The following is a 22,147-nucleotide window of genomic DNA, read 5'->3' on the forward strand; positions in this document are numbered from 1 at the left end:
TAACCTTTATTTTTATTTTTTATTTTAAAAAGATTTTATTATTTATTTGACAGAGAGAGAGAGAGAGAGCACAAGCAGGCAGAGCCGCAGGCGAGGGACGGGGAGAACTAGGCTCCCCACATAGCAGGAAGCCCGATGCCGGCTGGATCCCAGGGCCCCGGGTCATGACCTGAGCCCAAGGCAGACGCTTCACCGACTGAGCCCCCCAGGCGCCCCTATTTTTATTTCCTTGCAACATGTTTTATGTATTTGAGAGAGAGAACAAGCAAGGAGGAGCAGCAGAGGGAGAGGGAGAAGCAGGCTCCCCGCTGAGCAGAGAGTCCCATGTGGGGCTCGATCCCAGAACTCTGGGATCATGACCTGAGCCCAGGGCAGGTGCTTCACCGACTGAGCCACCCAGGTGCCTCATGACTTTGATGAAGGGTGACAATTCTCAAGTGTGATACTGTGGCCAGCAGCCCGAGAATCACCTGGGAGCGCCTCAGAAATGCAGGTTCTCGGGCCTACTCCAGACCTCCCGATGCCGACACGTGTGCGCGCGCGTGTGCGTGTGTGCGTGTGCACAGGCTCGCCTGCACGGCGTCTGACTGAACAAAGCGATCCGGAGGCTGGCAGATCCAGAGTGGCCTTTGTGCCCAGCATGAGGCTACGCGGTCCCTTCCCTCAACGGATCCGAAGACAAATCTGATTTGAAAAGTTCTACTACTCTGGGGCTCCATCTAAAACTCGGGGGGACGAATACTCTTTGACCACCCCCCTAAGGCTGATGTGGTTATGTCAGAGGAACAAGAGTCCGCAGGTTCTGAATCCCTCTCGGTTTCACAAACTGCTTGCTGAAGGCTTCAAAGGGAGTTGAAGAGCCCAAGAGCGCCGCCTCCTGGTGACGGCGTGCGGGGCTGGCTCTAAAAGGGGCCAGGCCTCCCGACAAAGGCGGCTTTCACACCCCGTCCCTCCTGAACTGGCCAGTCAGTACTTGGATGTCCCCCCCCCCCATTCCTGCCAGCACTTGAACTGGCTAAACTCAACAAAGGCTTTGAGCCGACGGACAGACCGCCCTATGCGGCCCGTGTTGAGTGTCAGTCACCTCGGTGTGGCTCTGGAATCAGTGCTCTGCTCTGTTTCAGCTGGGCTTTTCTCCTGACCGTTTTATTCGAACTGAGAGTAAAATGACCTCTGTACCGGGAATTACAATGTTAGTTTTCAGGAGTGTCCTGAACTCCCCTGGGGGCAGTCTCCCCTGCCCCCGGGAGACCGAGTGCTGCCCTCCAGAAGCTTCCGGGGCTGGCCGCATGGTGGGAGCGGAGAGGAAGCAGGCCGGAGCCAGGGCGGCCTCCAGCAGGTTTATCTCTGGCCCCTCCCTTACTATTTATACATTCTGTCCTGTCCACCCGCCACCCCCGCTAGCATGTGATCAACATTTTCCCCTTAAATTAACTCACCCTGGGGCGCCTGGGTGGCTCGGTGGGTTAAAGCCTCGGCCTTCGGCTCAGGTCATGATCTCAGGGTCCTGGGATCGAGTCCCGCATCGGGCTCTCTGCTCAGCAGGGAGTCTGCGTACCCCCCCCCCCCCCACCCCGCCTGCCTCTCTGCCTACTTGTGATTTCTCTCTGTCAAATAAATAAATAAAATCTTAAAAAAATTAACTCACCCTTCTGCACTTAAGTTAATTTTCAAAGGAAACAATGGGAAATAACAGATATAAATGGAAAATCAGTAGTTCTCACTGCAGACTGAAGGTGATCCTGAAGACGAAGACAAGGCAGGGAGAGAGAGACCAGGGCTGTCACAAGGCACCACCCTTTGCTACGTGGCCCACGCCAGCTCCGAGCCCGGGCCCTCTCTGTGCTACCTCGGCAAGGTGCTGAAGGCTTTGTGTCACGGACCCGACACTTCCTGTGAGAGAAGCAAGATGGTGTGGCGGGGAACTGAGAGTAGAGCAGCTGTGGCTTTCTCCCTAGCCACTGCCGTCTCTTCGTTAAGTCCTAAAGCAGAACGCAGGGCCTTCTGCAGGTCCGGTTCTGAGAGGTCTGCAAATAATAACCCGTTTAATCGTTAGCCTAGCAGACCCTAAAGCTCCCATTCCTGATTTTACAGTGAGGAAATGGCCCTGAGGTTAGCGACTTGCCTGGGGCTGCACAGCATGGCATTAGTGATCGTGGTGGGGGCGGGGTGGGGAGCTCAGGGGGGCCCTCCGTGCACACGTCAGCCCTACAGCTGCACAGATGGGAAATTCAGCCTCCCAGCATGCAGCCCTGAGTGTTCCTCTCTTTGAAAAAGTCATCGAGCGATTCTTAAGATAACTGTTGCCCTATTCCCTGGAAAGTAGACGAGGCTGAGCAACCTCACGGTAGGCTCTTGGGGAAAGGCAGGGCGTCGTCTGGAGACCCGTGGGTCGTGGTGGTTACACGGGCGCTGGTGTGTGCTCACTGCCCTCCAGGTGTGAAGGCACGTGGCTACTCCTGCTGGGCCCCTCCAGCCAGGTGGCGCCAAGATGGGATCGGGCCGTCCAGTGGGAAGCTGGTGTGAGCAGGCTGGTCTGGGTCTCCTGGAACAGGCTGCCATGGGGGTGGGACATTCCTTCTAGGAAAATCACTGGCTGTAGGGCTGGGGACCCAGGGCTGTTAAGGCGAGGCGGGACTGCAGGTCTGGGCAGCTGGTCAGGCAGCTGCGGAGGGTGGGTGGGGTTCTGGAGGAGGAGGTGGGGAGCAAGTCACAGGTAGAAGAGGCCCGGGGAGGGGAGGGGCGATTCCCCGGTGGGGACTAGCGGACCTCGAGCCTAGGAGGGATGTCTCCTGCTGCTGCACCTGGATTGTTCCTGAGAGCTGCCTGGGCCGGTCAGCAGCTCCCACGTCAGTTCAGCCTTGCCCGTGGCTACCCCGAGGCGGCACCTGCCTCCGCGCATTATCCTGGGCCCATCTCAGGGCGGTGCGCCCTCCTTACTGCCCAGCGTCTTCGGATAAGCAGACTGAGGCTGGGGAGGGCTAACCTCCTCCCCAAGGCTGCAGCCCGTGAGTGGGGACAGACTGGAGTAGGAGCGGCTGCACGGCAGAGCCCGTGCTCTTAGATAGTGGTCCTGAGGGGCGCCTGGGTGGCTCAGTCAGTGAGGCGTCTGCCTTCAGCTTGGGTCATGGTCCCAGGGTCCTGGGATCGGGTCCCACATGGGGCTCCCTGCTCACTGGGGAGTCTGCTTCTCCCTCTGCCTGCTGCTCTCCCTGCTTGTGCTCTCTCTCTCTCTCTGGCAAATAAATAAAGTGGCCCTGAGATGCTCTGGTTGGCTCCGTGTTCAGACTCTGGGGCGCAGGACACCCCTCTTGCTCCCGGCCTGGGCTCGCAGTGCCCTCTCTGCAGCTGGTCACTGCCCTTCCCGTGCTGAGGGTTCTGCAGCCGCATTTGTATGTCTAGGGCCGCGGGTCACACACACTCCTCCTCCCCTCCCTCACCCTACCCAGGGTGGCCTGCTGTTTGCGGTGTTTGCACCTGTTTTATTATTTTCATTTTTTCGCTTGAACCACGTGGCTTAGGGATTCTGGTTCCCTGTCCCTCTGCAAAGAGCCTTCCCATCCCCCACTGTCCCCTCTTCCGGCAGGTCCCGCAGGGGCTCCCCAGGGGCTGTGAGGCGGCCTGGGGCTTGGGGAACTCGTCACACCTGGGGCCGGCGGCTAAGGATGCTGGAAATCCCCGCAGGCTCCAGAGCAGAAGGCCTGCAAGTGACCGCGGCCCCGTCCTTCGTTTCCCCAGGGCAGCGGCAGCCCGGCGGGGCGGCCACCAGGGCAGAGGCGTGCGGACTCCACGAGGCCAAGCGTCCCCGCCGCCTGCCCTGCGCCCCCGCCGGAGCCGAAGGCCGAAGCGGGGCTCGTTCTGGGCGGGTCGGGGTGGGTCGGAGCCAGGTCGGGTCCGGACCTTCGCGCGCAGGACTCCCGAGCGCCCCCGCGTGGCCGCGGACAGCACGGCTCTGGGGCGGGGCCTGCGGGAAGCGGGGCGGGCAGAGGTGGACCCTGCGCGTTCCCGGTCCTAAACCTGGACAGCGGCCCAACGGCCCGCCCCGCAACGACTGAGCGTGGGCCGGGGCTGGGGGACGCTGAGGGCTGCGGGCAAGTGCGGAGACAGGCTCATCCGTGTCCGGCAGACTCACACCGCGAGAGGGCAGCTTCTGGAGGCTTCCTGGAAGAGGCGGGCCTGGAAGAACAAGTGTGTGTTGGCTGAGGGGAAGGGCTGGGCAGGCCGAGGCCGAGGTCTGGGGGAGGAGAGGAAGCAGGGGTGCGGGGAGGTGGGGAGTGGTGGGAAGCGGGCTGGGCAGACAGGGGCGGACACTCACGTTGGGTTGAGGCTGAGGAGGGTCCCTGTGGGGACTCCAGACCCTCCGCTGGACCCAGGAGGGCACGCGTGGGTGGGGTGAGGGTGGGGTGGGGGAATGGCTGGGGGGTTACACCCTTCCCGCCGGCTCGGGGCACTTTCCTGGGCCTGGCTGGGGGTCGTGCCATGCACACTGCAGACCCGGAGGGGAGGCGAGCCCAAGGGTGCCTCTGTCTCCCCTGACCCTCTGCCCGCTCCGGCCTGGGAGGGAGGATCTTAGGTCACGGTGAAGGGCTGCCCTGTTTCTCAGGCCAGGGCAAGTCCTTCGGGCAGTGTCTGGAGGGAAGAATGGGGCCCACCAGGCAGCAGCCCTCATTCGGACGGGGTTCAGCAGCCGCGATGACCAACCCGACGGGGGAGGTTGTCCCCACGCCTCTGAGCTCCATGCTGGGCATGGGCTCTGGCCCAAGGGCCGACTACGGTCTTTTCCTGATCTGGCCGTTGTGGCCTTGCTTTGGGAGCTTGAAACTGGCCTCAGTGGGAGCATTTACACAGCAGAGATGGGAAAGGTCACACGTCAGGTCTTTTATTCCTGCTGGTTACCGCTGAAAGGACTCCAGACGAGGGGTTAAAACCAGGGTTCAGACACAGCACTGTCACCTCTAGGGTCCCGGGCCAGCCAGCTAACCTCTTAGGCTGTAGCGTCCCCTCTGGGTCAGAGGGGGTCCGCCAAATCATCTCCCTGGTCTCGTCCAGCCCTACGGTTTGATGGCGAGAGCCCTGCAGCCCCTCTGTCTTCTGGCCTCCGTCCCACCCGGGCTGCCATGTCCCTCTCTCTCCTCGGGTCTCAGTGAGCAGTTCTGTCCCTCCCCGGGCAGCCCAGGTCCCAGGCAGTCCATGCAGCCTTCGTATCCCATGTGTGTCTCCCTAGAAAGGCAGCCCTGAGAGGTCTCTCGAGACCACCCGTTTTGCACCATCTCCACTCTGCTCCGGAGATGTTCTGCCCAGACCCCCGGGGGACTGTCCCAAGTGGTCGTCCCTCCTCCGAGCCTGGCAGTCCTACGCTCCTTCAATCGTTGGTGTCGAATCAGGTGTATCCCCGTGTCACTTGGCTGGGGGTCCCCATGGCCTGTCCCGGAAGACTGCTCCCTCCGACCACAGAGAGCTTATACGTCCCCAACCTCCCTTACCAGCTTCCAAGCCCGGGCCTCCCTTCCTGTCCACAAACAGGAGGGGCAGGGCTGCCCCCGGGGGCTCTCACTCGCCACCCCTGCCAGGAGCTTCATCCCTGGGCTGGGCTAGGCGGGCTTAGCCTCCGCATTCCGGCCTCCCGCTCCCCGCTGTGGCCCAGTCCTCTCTGTGCCGTGACACCCGCCCTGGTCTGTCACCTTGCACACTGGTTTGTCCTGTCCCTGTTGTCCGCTCTCCGTGACCCCTGGATCACAGCCTCTGGTGCAGGGCCCAGGCCGCGTCATTCACTGCGGATCCCCAGAGCCCAGCCCAGAACCCCGTCGCCCAGCCGGCCCCCACCGTGTGGCGTGAGAGGGAATGAATGATTTGCTTCTGCTTCGGCTGGAGGGCCTTGGCGCCCAGGGCAGAAACAAGATGGGGTTGTCACGCGGCACGCCCGGTCCTTCGAGCTGGCTTCTGGAATATTCCGGGACGTCCGCCCTTGCAGCTCTCCCCACACACCTGACCCCAACGGCCTCGGGGGTCTGCCTCGTCCCCGGGGGAGCACGCAGGCCTTGCACGCAGGCAGGGAGGGGGCTGGGGAGGGTCTGAGTCTCATGGGCTGTCTGTCTGCTTCGGAAAGGCCCGCTCCAAGCCTAGAGCAGAGCGGCTGGAAGGGACTTGTGGGGGGTTCTTGAGCACGGACTCCCTTCTGCTGCGGTGGGGGGGCCGGTCACTAGTGGGGGTGTCAGGTCCAACCTCCCCTCCCCTCCTGGGCTTCTGACCTCCAGCGACAGAGCATTATGCGACCTTGGCCAGAAGCATCACGGCTACCAGCAGTCCTGTCACCACGGGGGGCCGGCCGCTGGGCAGGAGAGCAGAGCCTGAGGAAATTCAGAGAACCCCGTGAGTGAGGCGGAGCAGGTCACTACCCCTGCTCCGCGAGGCTGGGCCCGGTGCCCTCCCCCAACTTCCCAGAAGCCCCCTGACCTCGGCTCTCACCAGGCCCACACACCTCCAGCCAGGCCCCCACTGGGGTCTGCTGTCTTGTCAGCTCCCAGGTGACCTCTGGCCTGGGGATGGGCCAGGGTGGGGGTGAGGGCGTGTTCGGGGAGGCCCATAGAGGAAGACTCCGGGAAGGAGCCCTCCCATGGCCATGTGGGAGAGCAGGTCAGGGGGAGCCAGGACCCCCGAGATGGACTTCACCAGGGGGCCTGTCCTGTGGGCAAAGCGCCTGCTTCTCTGGCCCTCGGGCTCCCCAAGGCTGCTCACATCCACCTGCCCTCCCCTTGTCGCTGCCAGGGGCTTGAGATGTTTGTGGGGTGCAGGACAAGGAAAGGAAACGCGGCTCCAGGCGGCTGCTGGCGCTGTGACCGAACGGCAGCCCCTTACCCGAGGGGGTGCTCTGGGTCCCGTTGCTGGCCTCCCGGAGCGTCGGCAGCAGGGTGCTCAAGAGCCCGTCGTTGGCCTCGGGCACGATGCCCAGCAGATGGCACATGAGCTCGTACACGTGGACGCTCTCGAAGGGCTCCACCTCCAGGCCCCTCCTGAAGCTGGGGCCCACGGCCCGGAAGATGGTCTTCATGTCCATGGCCTCGTTGTGGAAACCGTGCTCTCCGTTGTTGAACTGCACGTTCAGTCTCTGCCGGGGAGGGGAGGTCCTGAGCCTCCACGGGGACTCCCAGCCCACCCCTGCCCTCCCCACCGGCAGCGCCCCTGCGGGAGCAGAAGACCCCTGGGAGGGGTTCACACTGGCAGGGGTGGGGCAGGAGGGTGTCTCTGAATTCTGAGCCTCCAAAGACCTGCGGCCTGAGGGAGGGCCTCCGGGAAGACCTGCTAACCCAGGTGTGCTCCAGGCTCACGGGGTGGCATGTCCTTCCCCGAGGCCCTCTCCCCTCCCCGCCGCCGGCCGTGGGCCAGGCTCCTTGCCCCCCCCCCCATTTCTCATTTCGTACAGCCCGTCTTCCCACGCTTTACCCCGCACGCAAGCACACACACGTCCATGCTGTCACACAACACACGCACACGAAGCATGGACGTCGCCCCCATGCGCACAGATCTCACACGTTTACGCCCACGTACATGCGCACACAGTCATACCGATTGCACAGTGATGGGTGTGTCCCTTTGGTGGCCCGTGCCTCTCCAAGTAGGGACTCGTGAGCGGTATGGGGGAGCTTTTTTACAGCAAGGGAGAGACCCAGGCGCCCGGTGGAGGAGCCTGCCCGGGCCCGGCGTCGGGCAAGGAGCTCACCCCATGGATGACGTAGCCAGGGTCACTGTACATGAGCAGTGGGGTGATCCTGGGGTTCCCGGCGTAGTGGAGGGACTTGGGGAAGGACTCCTTCTTGTAGACGTGGAGTTTGGGGTGGGCATCCTTGAGGACCTCGTACACCTTGTCCAGCATCCCTTCCTTGGGGAGGAGCATGCCGTTGGGCCCGTAGTCCAGGAGCTCAAACTCGATGTCCTTGAAGGTGAAGTTGGGGAACGCGTGGAACTCCACCAGGTCCTGGGCCTGCTTGTGGACGGTGGTCATGCCGTGGTCGGATGTGATGATCAGATCGAGGCTGCCCTCCAGGCCGCTCCTCCTGATGCTGTCCCGAAGGTAGCCCACCGTCCTGTCCACCTGCATCACCATGTCCTTCCTCTCCTGGGACTCGGGGCCGTACTTGTGGCCCGTGGAGTCTGGCTCCCCAAAGTAGAGCGTGACCAGGTCCAGGCCCTCGTCGGTGAACCATTTCATCACCGTGTCGATGTTGGTCCTCCACTCCTGCTCGTCCTTGTAGTTGTGCAGAATGCCTTCCTTCCGGCTCAGGGTCACCGCTGTGCCTTGGTAGGTGACGTTCCCGCCCGGGTAGAAGAAGGAGCCCGTCTTTAAGCCCTGCCAGGGAAGGGGGCATTAAAGCCACAGGCCTCCTTGGGCTTGCCCCCCGCCCCCACCGGTTCCTGCCGCAGTCGCTGCTGCCCCCCCCCCCCCCCCCCGCCTGCCGCCTCTCCTCTTGCCCGCTCACTCAGCCCTGCTCCCGCCGCAGGCACCGGCCTCTTCTAACTCTAAGGTTCCCACGGGTGAAACTGATTTTACAGAGGAGGGAGCGGGTGCCCAGGGTACCAAGCACTAGTGACATAACGGATACAAAGATGTCCCCAGATATGCAGCATCCTCATTGTCACCATGGCCCTGGGTCCCCATGGCGGAGCTGCCCACACAGCCCTCCCCTTCTGGCCTGGAGCCTGGCATCTCCCGGCTATATTCTCGTCCAGGCCCTTCTACCTGGGTCCCCTCACTTGCCTTTCCGGCCTGGCCACCCATCCGTCTTTGCATACATTGATGGCGGCTTTATTTAGGGACCCTCTCCCTGGAACCACAGAGGTCCAAGTTCGCCCTGTCTGCATGTCCACTTCCCAGCTGCCCTTCTGTTTCCACCAGGCACCACGCCAGGCCTGGCTCTTGGCTCTGACTTTGAGCGTGAGCCTGACGTCCTCGTAGCTCCTTCCAGAGCGAAGGGACCCCGACCTGAGTGGACGCCCTGCCCAGAGGATGGGTGTAGGCTCTGAAGTTCATTCTGGGGCCATCCTGAAAACCTGCGTTTGACCTTGTGGGCGAGCAGCTACACCTCTGGGGCCAGGGATCCCCCAGAGCGTTGCAGGATGGAGAGGTTCCTGGGTTCGGCACTACAATCCGCCCTTTACTGACCCTTCGCCCCTGGGAGTTGGCGGCGCCGCCCGCCCGGAGAGGAGTTCCCCCGTGGTTTTCCTTCCCTTCGGGAGGGTGGAGCCATCCCCTCGGGGCCGGCGGGGCTGCAGGGAGGCCTGGGCAGGGCCACGGAGCCCGGAGCCCGCGGGCAGTTGCTTATCCACACCCGCAACCACCGCCCTGGGGCCCCACTTAATAGCCCTCTGTGCTGTCAGCCCAGAACCGTGGGGCGGGGGTCTCACAAGGTCACAGCCTTTCTGGGCCGGGTCCTCCCGTCCCCTGTCCCCCCCCCCCCCCCCGACGGCCGACCGTGGGCTCGGGGCCCGCGCTACCTGTCGCTGGGCCGTGATCCAGATGGGTATGCTGCCGTTGTCCCACCAGCTCTTGATGCCGAGGGTGGCGTGGTAGGGCAGCTTCACCTTGCTGGTGGTGTTGTAGTACATGTTGTGGACCACCCCGTGGTTCTCGATGTATTTGCCTGTGGGGAGGAGACGGCAGAGGGGAGGTAGGAGGTGGTGGGGCAGGAGGGAAGCGGGCAGGCTTTCCCATACACGGCGGGCGGCGGAGGGAGTCCCCGTTCGGGGTCCCAGACACATCCTCTCCAACCCCAGGTTTCCACGACCCCTTCCAGCGGCTTCTCCTGCAGCTGAACGTGCATACAGGTGTGCCGATGTCATCTGTAGCCTCGTGGGTTTTAGCAAAGACCGGGAGCGACCCAGATGGCTATCGGGAGGGAACTAATGAACAGTTTCAGCCCAGGCAGAAACAGAATCCCAGGCGTTAAATGTCTCACGCGGAGCTCCATCCACGAGCTCCTTTCTAAAATTCACTTTGTGCGTGGGATGCACGGTCACTCGTGCCCGAAGCTACAGCAGGAGGGACGTTAAGCCGCATGCCCCTCCCCCCGCGCCCCCCTCCGGGATCTAGTCAGGAAACAGGTGCCGTGCGGGAAGATGCTCGCGGCGGGGGGTCCCGGTCACAGAATGCTGGCACGTGGATGAACGTCTGTACTGAATCGGGTCTCCCCCCAAGGTCACAGTCACCTGGAGCCTCAGCATGGGGCCTTGCTTGGAAATAGGGTCATTGCCGATGAGACGAGTTAGATTATGTTGAGGGTGGTCTGAGTCACCGTGGGCCCTGCGTCTGTGCACAAACACCCTCACCAGACGAGGAGACAGCTGGGGCTGGAGAGACGGGCCACGGAAGGGCCACGGAGGCTGGGCGTGGCAGGTAGGGTCCCCCAGAGTCTCCCGAGGGAGACTGACATCTGCGTGCCAGACGTCCAGCCCAAACAAAGCCGTGGTTTGAGGGCATCTCCAGGGTCAGCGTGGGAACAGCAAGAACCTCAGGTTCGTCTCTCCCGCCTGTCTGGAGCCCGGCCACATTCACTTCCTCCAGAAGCCCTCCTGCGTGGACACCTTGGTTGGGGGGTCACTGTTTAAAATGGGACCACTGGGCATTTTGATGCCTTGTGTAAGTTCCCACCATCAGTGAGGCTTGCTGATGCCCCCCCCCCCCCCGGCCGTGCTGTGTCTCCCAAGGACGGCATCGTCCCCTTTGTCCCTGTGCAGTGCCCGGAGGACTGGGCTCTGTGCAGGCACTGGGTTCCCTCCTCAGCCCCCTCCCTGTCCCCAGGCCCCGGCCCAAGGTGCACGCTCACCTGTGACCAGGGTGAAGTGGCAGGGGCTGGTCATGGTGACGAAGGCCGGCGTCATGTAGCGGGCCTTCACTCCCTCCAGCGCCATGGTGTCCAGGTTCGGGGTGTGTACGTCCTGGTCATAGTTCCAGCGGAAACCGTCAAAGGACACGAGCAGCAGCTTATTCCGGGAACCCCTCCTGCTGAGCGGAGCCCCTGCCCCTGGAGCCAGGAGGGTGGCCAGAGCCAGGGCCAGGACAGCCAAGCGCCCCGACATGAAGATGTTCGGGTTGGTTCCTGATGAGGAGCAAAGTCCCAGGGTCAGCCGGGCTGGTCTTGCCCTGCGCCTCTGTGAACACGAGGCCATGCACGTATCCGCTTCTCAGGAGACGGCCCTGGTCACCGTGTGCCTGCCACCCTAGCCCAGCCCTCATGTGGCATCTGCCTTTATTGCCAGCAGAGTCTTCTGGGCTGGCTGCTCCTCCCCCCCATTCCCCACCCCTGTGCACACCTGTCCTTGCGGGGAGGATGGGCACCAGTCCCAGAGGCCTAGAGAGCAGAAGGAGCTACTCCATCCCACAGGCCTGGGTCCCCACTCCACTTCTCCTAGCCACTCTCGGTCTCTGTGCCCTGCTCACCCTGACCCCAGAGCACTGGGAGGGGCCCCGTCCAGCTTCTAAGTTAGGGAGAGCTCTAGGGTGCCTGGATCTCAGGCCTGCCTCAGTCAGGCTCTGGGTTGGGCTTTCCAGGACCTGGGAGCCAAGGACCAGCAGCTCAGCCCAAGCCTGGCTTTGTCCACGGGAGCCCCGGCATAGGTGAGCTCCTCCTCCTGCCATGCCCATGAAGGGGCATCCTGGGATGCGCTGGGCTTGCTGCAGCCTGGTAGCCCGGGCTAGTGACCAGCACACCTGCCTCCCGGGGTCCCATGGAACCTCAGAACCACACAGATGTGGGTAATCTCACTTGTGGACTTCATCGGTGAGGGGCTCAGAAGAGGGGGGGTCCCTTGTTACCTGTGCTCATGGGTGTGGGTGTGCACAGGAAAGGGAGCCCTGAGTTCCGGGTGCACCCTCTCCCACCCCGTCACTGTCTCTGTCCTTCTCCCTCTCTCGGAACCCACGAAGCACATTCCGTGAGCCAGACGTGGTTCTCAATTTGGGGGACCCAGCAGAGAATGAGACAGATGAGTGAATAAGTAAAAGAGTAAAACAGTGAGGCTGGGGGAGGGGCAGTACCCGGGGAGGGGTGGTGACAGCCAGCGACGAGTCAGGATGGCACCGGTAGGAACCCGGGGAGTGGGGTCAGGGCCAGGTCCTGGCTCCTGGTGGGCTGTGGAACCCATCACAGGGAGGGCAGGAGGGGGTGGTGGCCCAGACCAGTGTGGCTGCTGGGGCAGTGACAGATGCCACAGGTCTTGGGGGGGTGCTGTGCTGAAGGGCTTGGGGCCAGACTGCAGGTGGGGGAGGGCTGGGTCTGCTCCCCCAGGAGCCGGGGTGATGGGGTTTGTGTGTGCACCTGGAGGTCAGAGCCCAGGGGGACGGTGAAGGACAAAACAAGCACCTGGAGGCGGCCAGTAGGTGGTAGGACCCGATTCATCTGTGAACCTGCCCACAGGGGCTCTGCCTTACCAGCGGCTGCAGCAAGCAGATGTGGTCATCCAGCGATTCCCAGCTCCTCGGCCCCACCGAGTGCATCAGAGCCTCCTCGGAGGTGTGGCCCAGGGACCAGAGGCGCAGATTCTCGGGCCCTCCCCGGAAACCGCTGAAACACACCCTGGGGAGGAATCCTCAAACACAGCGGGCCCTGAGAACCCGGGAGAGGCGGACAGCGGGGCTCGTACAACCAGCATGGAGCGGGCTGGGCTGGGCTGGGCTGGGCTGTCAGGTGGTGGGCCAGGGCACAGCAGGTGCGGGACCGTGGAGGTGCTCACCCTCCCTCCCACGGCACAGGGCCCCAGCTTCAGGGAACGACCGGACGGCTGTGCTCTGGGAGGGAACAGCGGGGCCGCGTTTACACCGGTGCTGGGGGCAAGGACCAGGGTCTGACATCCCAGGAGGCCTGCGGGATGGATGCGGGCAGCAGTGGGCAGGGAAGCCTTCCAGGTAGGGGGCGGACGTGCAGGTGAACTGCCGGGTTCCCAAGGGCGGTGAAATGGAGGATGGGCTGGAGGCAAGGGAGTAGGTCATGGAGGAGCTTGGATTTTGTAGGTTGGTATAGAATAAAATGGCTGCCAAGAATAAAGACTACACTTCCCAGCATCCCCTTCAGCGCGGCTGGGTCATGTGACGCATTCTGACCAATGGGACGAAAGAAAAGTGTCACGCGACAGCCAGGCTCTGGCGCCTGCCGCTGCGGGCCTGCCCGGGGCTGGACGGCGAGGGGCTCCCGGGCAGCGCGTGTGTGCGCCGAGGGCCGGTCCCCGAGGGCGTCCTAGATGGCGCGGGCGGCAGCCCCGCAGCGAGACGCGCACGCACCCTGCCTTGCTCCTTCCGTCGGGCTCCGCGGGGCCGGGCCCGGGCTCCGGGCGGCTTGGCGGGGTGTGAGCGGGCGGGACCCGAGGGCAGGCCGCGGGGGGCGGGGGCGGGCAGGACAGGAGTCGGGTCGGCGCCGTGGCCCGGGGGCAGACCTGGGCTCGGGCACGCGTGCCCAGACCTGGCGTGGGTGTGGGGCAGCGCTGCTCTGGGCAGCAGGTGCGTGCAGGGGTGAGGGTGAGCGGGGCCCCGGGGACACGGTGTCACCGCCCCCCCCCCCCCCCCCCCGCCGCTGGCCCTGGCTGTGGATTCAAGTCCTGCTGCCCTCGCCTGCCTGCCTGGGGCCGGCCTGGAGATGGCGGGAAAGGCCTCTCCTCGGCCTCCTCCGCGGCTCGGCGCGCATCCCCCCTGCACCTCCGGGGAGGCTCTGCCCGGGCGGTTCCCTCTCCCCGCGTGGCCTCCGAGAGCGCGACCGCAGGCAGAGGGTGTACTCGCGCCCGAAGCCAGCAGTGCCGGGGCATGGCCGCAGACCAGGCCCGGCTCACCCGCGAGCTCATCCGGGCTTCCGGGTGCTTCTGGAAGGCGGAGTCGGTAATAGGCTCGCGGTGTGGGTGCGGGAGCCGAGCCCGCACCCGGCACAGAGGAGGAGCCAGGCTGCACCACCCTCCAAATGCCATCAAGGCAGCAGCCGCTGAGGACCCTCCTGTCGGGCTTTGAGGCTGTTAACTTTGTTTTTCTTTGATTTATTTGCTTGGGAGAGAGAGAGAGAGCACAGCCAAGGGGAGCAGCAGAGGGAGAGGGAGAAGCAGACCCCTGCGGAGCAGGGAGCCCGATGCAGGACTTGATCCCAGACCTGAGATCATGACCTGAGCCATAGGCACACTCTTCACCCACTGACCTCCTCCCCGCCCAGGTGTCCCGCTGACTTCTTTTAAACCCAGTGCCGCTGTCACCATGGTGCTATCACCGACTCCCGCCTTGTGTTCACATTACTTCCTTGGGGTGCACTGCCCGGGAAGGGCCCTGGACGAGGAGGGAGAGGCTGCTTGGTGCGACAAGTCCTCTTGCTGTCAGGAGCGGCTTAGGCTGTGAGTCGCTGGTCCCACCGGCCCCAAGCTGTCCCATCTCCTCTGCCCCACGGTGTCCATTGGGGTTTTTTTTATTCCTTTTGCATCCTTAACATACAGTGAGGTCTGAAAGCGTACCTCAGAGAGGCTCGGAGATGTTCCACGCCCCACCTCCTTAGCTCTGCTCCCCACGGGCAGAGTGTCGATCTCTCGGACCGTCGAGCGGGGGGTCCAAGCGGCCATCGCATTCTGGGGCCTCATGGGTTCTGTGTGTATTTTGTAATGTGTGTGTTTTGGAATCCGCACTCTGGAATCTGTTTTTCGCAGGCATTTGTCGTTTCTGTTTGTCACTCGTAACTTTCGCCGCCCTCTCACACACGGGTCATTCTTCAGGTAGTTGAGTAGACCCAACACTCCCCGAAGACGGAGCTTGTCATACTGTTCACGTCGCGTCCCCAGAGCCTGGCATGAGGACCGGCCCGGAGCAGGCTTCACCCGGTACTTGTCGGACAAGTAAACATGCTGCTTAGAAGGAGAATTTGTGCAAACATCTACTGTACTTTTGGTTAGGGAGAACATTTTTTAAAACGAAACTCTTTATTTGTCGACAAGCTGAGGCTTGTGGAAACATCGCGGAGATGGTCGAGTTCCCGCCCGCCGCCCGCCTGGTTTCCTGCGCTGGTGACACACACCGTGTTTGCACGGCGGCGCGAGCGGGTGGGTAAGCCATTGTCCTGTTCGATGTTGACAAGTCCTCGTTAGGCTCAGGTTACTCCGTGCCTGCCCTGCGCCCTGGCCCTGTTCCAGGGTCCTGTTAGGTCATCACCGTGTCCCTCTGGGTGTGATCGTCCCTGCGACTCTGCTTGTTTTTGATGACATGGACGGTTTGGAGAAGTGCTGGTCAGGCGTTCTGTAGAGCGTCCCTCCTTTGGCATTATCTGTTCTCTTTCCATTGATTACACGGAGGTTATGGGGCTCAGGATCAGAGGTACGTCCTATCACTGTGACTCATCGCTGCGGCATGAACTTTTAACCACGATCGTGTCTCCGGGTATCTCCGCAGGACGGTTCTCCTTTCTCGCGCTCTGTTCTTTGGAAGGAAGGTCACCGTGTGCCCCGCACACTTTGGGGGCGAGGGGTCGTGCCCCACGTCTGTGGGGACAGAGGGTCTACACCGGTTGTTTGGAGTTCTGAGCGGGAGACTCGTCTCTTCTCCCGGCTGGCCCATCCGTTCAGCGAGTGATGCCAGCGCGGGCTCACGGGTGTCTCTTCCGCAGCGGGGATTATAGCCCGCGGCTCCCTGTCCATCCCCTTGCTCTAACTGCTTCCTCTTTGGCCACCGGGAGCTCTTTCTGTGGGCTCCCGGGTCCCTTGTCGCGCCCGGCGCTCTGTATCCTCAAGCCCATCCTTGTCCTCCAGGACCAGAGGGTGTCCAGGCTCCCGTCCCGTGTTTGCCGCCCCAGCCCTGGAATCAGGCGTTTCTCAAGGACCCTGGTTCCTTTTCTTGGCACTGATATTAGAGACCAAGAGTTGGGTGTGACAAGTGACAGTGCCCTTGTTTCTGGCTGTACCATCTGGTACGGTGCCCGGCACGCAGTAGGCAGGAAGGTGGTGTGGGTGGCGTGAGCAGAAGAGTGATGTCTCCAAACCAGGATAGTCCTGGGCAGGTGCGGCCTGCCAGGGAGCCCCCGACACCCCGGCCAGGGGGCTGGACACGGGAGCAGGTGCTCCGGCCGGAGGCCATCCCCTCTGTTGAAGGCGTGTGGAAGTCCTGGTCCCCTACGCTCCCCATGTCCACGGTGACAGGTGGCAAACTTGGGTCTGGTGGGCCTCTCCCAGTGCCCTGTCCATGCCCCTTTGGAGCGAAGGCTGTGGTGTTGCCAACACAGTTTCATGGAGAGGAGCGTTGCCGTCAGCATGGAAGTAAACAAACACTTTGACTTGCGGGCGTGGCAGATGACCCTTTCCTGACAGGGACCCTGATGCCGCCGTTGCCATGCCAGCCGCCTTGGGAGGGGGTCCCTGGGAACCCCTGGCTGGGGGCTGGCCGAGGAGCTTCATCCCTGTGTCCCTGAGGAGGGAGGCCTGAGCCGTGGAGCCTGGGACAGGTGTCTGGGGGGCCGTGGGGAGCCATCAGGAGCCACACGCAGACAGGCCTGGGCTCGGCAGGTGAACCGCCGGGAGGCATCATGATCTTTTTGGCCACGGTGGTGTTCCTGTGGGGAGAGACAGTGGCCTGAGGCTGGCCGTTCTCAAAGGGCCACAGCTGTCCAGTGTCCAGCTGTCCAGCGGCTCTGTGGGGGGAAGAAGGAGCTGAGGGAAGCAGCCCCCCCCCCCCGAGTGAACACCCTCCCTCTGCTGTTGCGGGCAGCGGTGACTCCCTTGCCCACTGCGACGGGGACCTGCCTGCTGCTGGTTGTTCCCGACGCCAGGCCCGACCTCACGACCGCAGGTCATCAGCACGACCATCCACTCCGGCAGGAGCTGCTGCCTTTCCCTCCTGCTCAGGAGCTTTATCTCCGCCCGCCGCCACCTCGCCTCCGGCTAAATGAGGATTACTATTTTAACAGGATTATGTGCTGTGGGTTCGCAGGACTCTCTGGGGACTCCCGGGGCTCCCTCCCTCGCTGCCCTTCCCTCCTCCCTGGCCTCCCTCCGGGCGTGCGGGGAGACGGGGTCCTGAGGTCGGGGGTGGGCGTGCTGGGGCCTGCTGTCCCAGGGTAGGGATGGCCCTGCGGGGCGAGGTCCCTGAGGAGAGCAGACCACCAGGGCAGAAGGGAGGCGGACCGAGTGGGAGCGGCGGGGGGGCCGGAGGGCCGGAGGGATGCCCGCTGGCCCCCGCGTCTCTGCCCCCCGAGTGGCACAGCCTCGAAGTTTAATGGATCAGGCCTTTTGGGGCTTTCTCCTGGAAAAATACTCCAATTCCACCCACATTTTATAAAAGCGAGACTGTTCCCGTCCCTCTCCTGATTCCATCACGGAAGGACAAAACCCAGATTCTCAGGTGGGGCTTCCCGGGCCTGGGCGCTTGGACCCCGCGGGTCCCCTGGGTCTCCCGTGTCGGGGACCCCTGCATCGGTCTCCTTCCCCAGAGCCACCATCTCCTTCCCAAGCTGGAGGAAGGTTCTGCCCCCAACTTGGGAGCTGTTCCCCGTGGCCCCAGGCAGAGCCGGGGACCTTGACAATTCTGTGGAACCGCTTGTCACCTGTGTAAATTCCGAGTTTGTGGGTCTGCTTTCCCCACCACTGAGGCGTGGAGGAGGGACGGAGGTTGGCTCCCCGAATGGGGGACCAGAGCTGACCTTGGCACACTTGTGTTCATAGTGGTGATTCACAGGAGCTAAAACACAGAGGCAGGCTGGGAGTCTGTCGTCGGATGAGGGTCTGTCCCCGCAGTGGAATGTCACGCCGCCTTAGATGGGAGGGGTGTCCGGACACCTGTCGCCCTGTGCATGGGCATGGGGAACATGGAGCCAGGTGGAGTCAGCCAGTCGCGAAAGGGCAGAGAGTGTAGGGTTCCGTTTCTGGGAGCTTCCTGGAGTCGTCATACCCAGAGTGTAGGGTGGGGGGCGTGAGGGGTCAGAGGAAGAGCAGTTAGTGTCTAATAGGGACAGAGTTTCACTTTGGGGCGATGACAAAGTTCCGCAGGTCCCGTGCACAAGAGCATGAATGCGGATCTCCTGGGTATTTTACTACAAGTAAAACCTAAAAACATAAAAAGACCCTGGAACCCTGGGGCCTTTCTGAGATGCCAAGAATATTAAGGGGGATTCAGCACTCGGCTGGAGAATTCCAGATGCTGCCTGGTCGGTGGACAGTCCCAGCGGGAGCTGCTGTGTCAGGGGTTTCCTGATGAGGAGAAGGATGGGGGTCCCCACCTCCCCCCTCCCGCCCCCCCCCCCCCCGGTGGAGGCCAGACCCACAAACCGAAATCACGGCCGGAAAACCTCTATCCGCTCCCACCCCTGTTTTACAAATAAGTAAAATAGTTTTAGAATCTTAGTGGTAACTAGGAAGATAATTTTGGAAGTGGTTCATGCTCATTTCGGAACACTTGGAACATACAGACGAGCCTATACAGGGAAATAAGCATAATTTTAAAGCTCACGACCGGAGGGACAGCGGCCAGGGGTCTTTTTCCTCGAGCATCATGAACGTCCACTTACGTGTGGGTCGAGTGTGACAGAAAAGTTAGTTTTATTTTGAAATATTTATTTTTCAGAGAGCGCGTGCGCACAAGCAGTGGGGAGGGCCAGGCAGAGGGAGAAGGAGACTCTGTGCTGCACAGGGAGCCCAGTGCAGGGCTGGATCCCAGGACCCTGAGATCAGGACCTGAGTTGAAGGCAGCTGCTTAACCGCGGAGGCACCCAGGCGCCCCTAAAGGTTAGTTTTGATTTTGTCTTCCTCTTAGTGCTTAGTGAGTGATGAGCTGCTGAACGGAACATTCTCAGTGGCCAGTGCGGGGCACTTGCTGCCCGTGGGGGCTGGGGTGCGGGCGTGGGGTGTGGGGATTCTAGCCAGCAGGGCCCCCGAGCTGAGCTCGGAGAGTCTGCTGAGCCTCGCGGGCCTGGGACCTCTGGCTGCCCACCAGTGGCCTTTGCGAGACGGTCCACAGCCACAAGGCCCTGAATTTAGGCCAGTTTGGGGGTCGGGGGTCCCCCACCCTCCATACCCGTCACTACCTCCTCCCCACCTGGCTGGGCGGGGGGCTGCGCCCTGGACCCCACGCCCCAGGCAGGCTCCCAGGGCCGGTGATCTCCCCTGGGGGCTGCAGGAGGAGGCTCGGTGGCTGCTCCTGAGCGGCGCCGGCCGTTCTTTGGGGCCACCACCCTGCTTGGGCCATCCAGGGCATCACCCTGTCACCCCCCCACCCTGCTCCCCCCATCGGCTCTCCTGCCCGACAGCTTGGTGCCCGTCCTTACGCTCACCTTCTCCCGGCTTCCTCTTGCCCTCCGTCCGTTGTCCCCGGCGTGCTCCTCACTGAGTACCGCTCTCCACCATTTGCTCAGGGACACCAGCTGCCGTCACACGACAATGGACTCCCAGGTCCGGAGAGCGTGAGGTCTGCTCACCTTGGGGGCTGGGCTGGCCGGACGCCCAGACTCGGCAGGACCCGCCTCTGGGACCTCCATGCAGGGGCCTGGGGAGGCGTCCCAGAGGTTGGTCGGGGGCAGGGGGACCCCTGGCAGGGTGTGTGGCTCTGTGTGGCCCTTCCTGTGCTTCTGGTTGGTGCCCGACGGCACCTGCTTGTTTAAGCAGCCCACTTTCTGGATCAGCTTGGAGGAGACCCCTCCCCTCACCGCCAGCTTGGCTTGGAGGACCCCAGAGGGGCTGGGTGGGCGCTGACCACGACTGGGGAGCCAGCCTGGCTGGGGAGGTTGGGCAGGGGCTGAGTCTGCGCTTTGCTTGGATCAGCCAAGCCCTTCCCGCCTCTGGCACCTGGGCGGTGAAGGGTGGGCCCCAGGTCCCTAGCCCGAGAGGCACAGGCCCTGCGTCCCCACTGAGGACAGGTGAGCAGGGAAGGACTTAGTCGCTTGGGAAAGATGCGCGTGGGGTCTCAGGCCTCGGGCAGGTGGCCCCGGCCCAGCTCTCCTGCTCCTGCCAGCTGTAGGTCTTCGCGGCCTCTGCTGCTTGTTGGGATGGAGGTTCCCCCTCCAGCCACACTTTCCAGTAGTGCCTCTGCCCCTGCTGGTTCATCTGGATCTGTGGACTTTTCCGTAAGGGCTGCGTGGGGGAGGAGAGGGGAGGTGCCCCGGAGCTCAGCCCAACCCCGGGTCATGCTAGGCTCGCTGGGCTGTGGAGAGAGAGCTGGGGGGTCTGTGGCCTGTAGTGTGCCCCAACCCTGAGAATCTGCGCTGGGGAGTCCTCCTTGGCCTGTCCTGCTTCCCTCCCCCGCTCGGTGCCAGCAGACCCCAGCAGGTCCATCACAAGGAGGGAGACGAGAAACGAGGGGTTCAGCATCGCGGTGTCTGTCCTTGGAGCATGAGCTTTCTTCCTGGGCAGCCAGGGCCTGGGTGGGCACTTCCCCACCCTCTCAGGGACCTTGACCCCTGGAGGACAAGGCGGGGCTGTGTGGGTGGGGAAGTCAGCAGCACTGTCAGCCGGCTGGTGCAGGAAGGCAGAGGGGACCAGAGCGAGGGGACCTGAGGGGACACTCCTGCCTTCCCACCTCGATCCCCCCGTGACCCTGACTCTGCGTGTGTCTTGAGGCAGGGGATGGTGTGTCCAGGACCCTCCTCTTCCTGGCCTTGGCTGGCCAGGCTGGTCACCCCCTTGGTTCCGTCTGTGGCTGAGCCCTCCCCAGCGCCCCCAGGGGAAGCCCGCTGCCGGCTGCCACCCCCTTGCAAGCTCGACTCCCCTACAGCTAGTCCATGAGGGTTTTTCCCCCCTGGAACTTTGTCATTGTCCCCTAGGTGTTTCAGGCTTCAATCTTTCCCTCTGCTTTCTCCTCAGAGCTCCAGCTAGTCTGGGCCTCTGGCCCCAGCCGCGGTCTCCAGGAGAACTCAGGCTTGGAACCTCTCCAAAGTGTGTGGGGTGTCTGGGGTGTGCTGGGTGTGTGCTGGCTTCAAGGCTTTCCATCTTGTCCTAGCAGCTGAGCTGTGCTGCGCAGGGGTGTGGAGGGGCCCGTAGCTCTGGGGGCGGGTGGTGGTGTGGAGGGGCCCGTAGCCCTCAGTGGGCGGGTGGGCCAGGGACTGTGTCTGGGGCTGTCTTCACAGTATAAGGGGTGCCCGTCCCTCCACTGGCTCCCGACACAAGGCCGACCACCTGGTGGGGGGTGTGGTGGTGCTGACTTTGCCCGAGGGCCAGGCCTGACCAGGGCCCTTCCTGACGCCAGGCAGCAGGAAGAAGACAGACGGCATCTGGGTCCATCAGGGCCACTGTCGCGGGATCTTCCCTCGGGGAGCTCAGAGCACCTGCTATCTCCAGAACCAGCTGTTTTATAGCCGCTCAGGTGCTGTGTGCCCAGATAATGAAGAAGGGGCATGTCAGGCAGATAAGGGACTACCTTTGGCCTCGCCCGGGCAGATAAGGGACGGTAACATGTCTCTGCTACACCTGCTCCAACTCCTCGCCCCCACCTAGGGGGAGGATGGTGTCCTTCTTGGGCAGAAAAGGTCTTCAGGCAGAGAACCCCCTTTACGTGGGTGCTGCTGTCGTCACAGAGTCCCCCTCCCGGTGGCCAGGGGAAGTGTGCAGGGCCGAAGTCAAGGACCACACTGTCGGCCACCGTGACCCACCTGGCCCGGGTCCGAGGGAGGGCAGGAGAGAGAGCATGCTCCAGCGGCGGAGACCCTCCAGGGGAAGGTTCAGGAAATCTCACTGGAGGCCGGCCTTGCGTCCCCTGAAATGCGGCCACAGCAGGACACCTTAATTTACATGTGTCTCCGTGACCCTCCATCTCAGCCTGTCACACTGGTCAGCAGACGGGAGTGGGGGCACCTGCTGTGTGACAGGCAATGGGAGAGGTGCTTACTGAAGGCTGGGGGCATAGATGGAGATCTGAAACCCAGGACCCTCCCGGACAGGTTGGTTGGGGTCTGAGAGTAGGCGGGGGACAGGGAAGGAGTGACCCTTGGAGGCCCCTGCTTGAGGGCACAGCTATGAAGCCCCCTGGCCTGTGGAAGGGGTGGTGTATCTTTGCTCTCAGGGATATTGATGGCTCGCCTTGGTGGGCGGAAGGACAGAGGGTCTTGGTGGCTAGAGAAAGTGCTTTGCCAGCTGAGAAATTTTTTTTTTTTAACCAACCATATCTAAGCTGGTTTCTGGGAAGGATAAGGTGGTGCGGAATCATCAAATCCTTATCACCAGGGACGAA

At 62.7% G+C, this 22,147-nt stretch overlaps 1 protein-coding gene and 1 long non-coding RNA gene across 2 annotated transcripts; both read right to left on the reverse strand.

Annotated features, from left to right (window-relative positions):
• Nucleotides 1-3,461: 3,461 nt before the first annotated feature.
• On the reverse strand, nucleotides 3,462-13,941 carry ENPP7 (ectonucleotide pyrophosphatase/phosphodiesterase 7). The gene is made up of 10 exons (XM_059149597.1): nucleotides 13,599-13,941; nucleotides 13,268-13,472; nucleotides 12,422-12,566; nucleotides 12,072-12,243; nucleotides 10,818-11,090; nucleotides 9,490-9,635; nucleotides 7,718-8,344; nucleotides 6,736-7,105; nucleotides 6,249-6,347; nucleotides 3,462-4,176 (listed from the first exon to the last, which is right to left on the reverse strand). The coding sequence occupies exons 1-9, from the start codon at nucleotides 13,939-13,941 to the stop codon at nucleotides 6,265-6,267; spliced, it is 2,364 nt and encodes a 787-aa protein (XP_059005580.1). The 3' UTR covers nucleotides 3,462-4,176; nucleotides 6,249-6,264.
• Nucleotides 13,942-16,758: 2,817 nt separating this feature from the next.
• On the reverse strand, nucleotides 16,759-19,353 carry LOC131816220 (uncharacterized). Its single transcript, XR_009347979.1, has 3 exons — nucleotides 19,260-19,353; nucleotides 17,634-17,777; nucleotides 16,759-16,875 (listed from the first exon to the last, which is right to left on the reverse strand). It is a non-coding gene; the product is annotated as an uncharacterized LOC131816220 (long non-coding RNA).
• Nucleotides 19,354-22,147: the final 2,794 nt, after the last annotated feature.

Source organism: Mustela lutreola, chromosome 15 (assembly GCF_030435805.1).
Source record: "Mustela lutreola isolate mMusLut2 chromosome 15, mMusLut2.pri, whole genome shotgun sequence".
Classification (NCBI taxonomy): Eukaryota; Metazoa; Chordata; class Mammalia; order Carnivora; family Mustelidae; genus Mustela; species Mustela lutreola.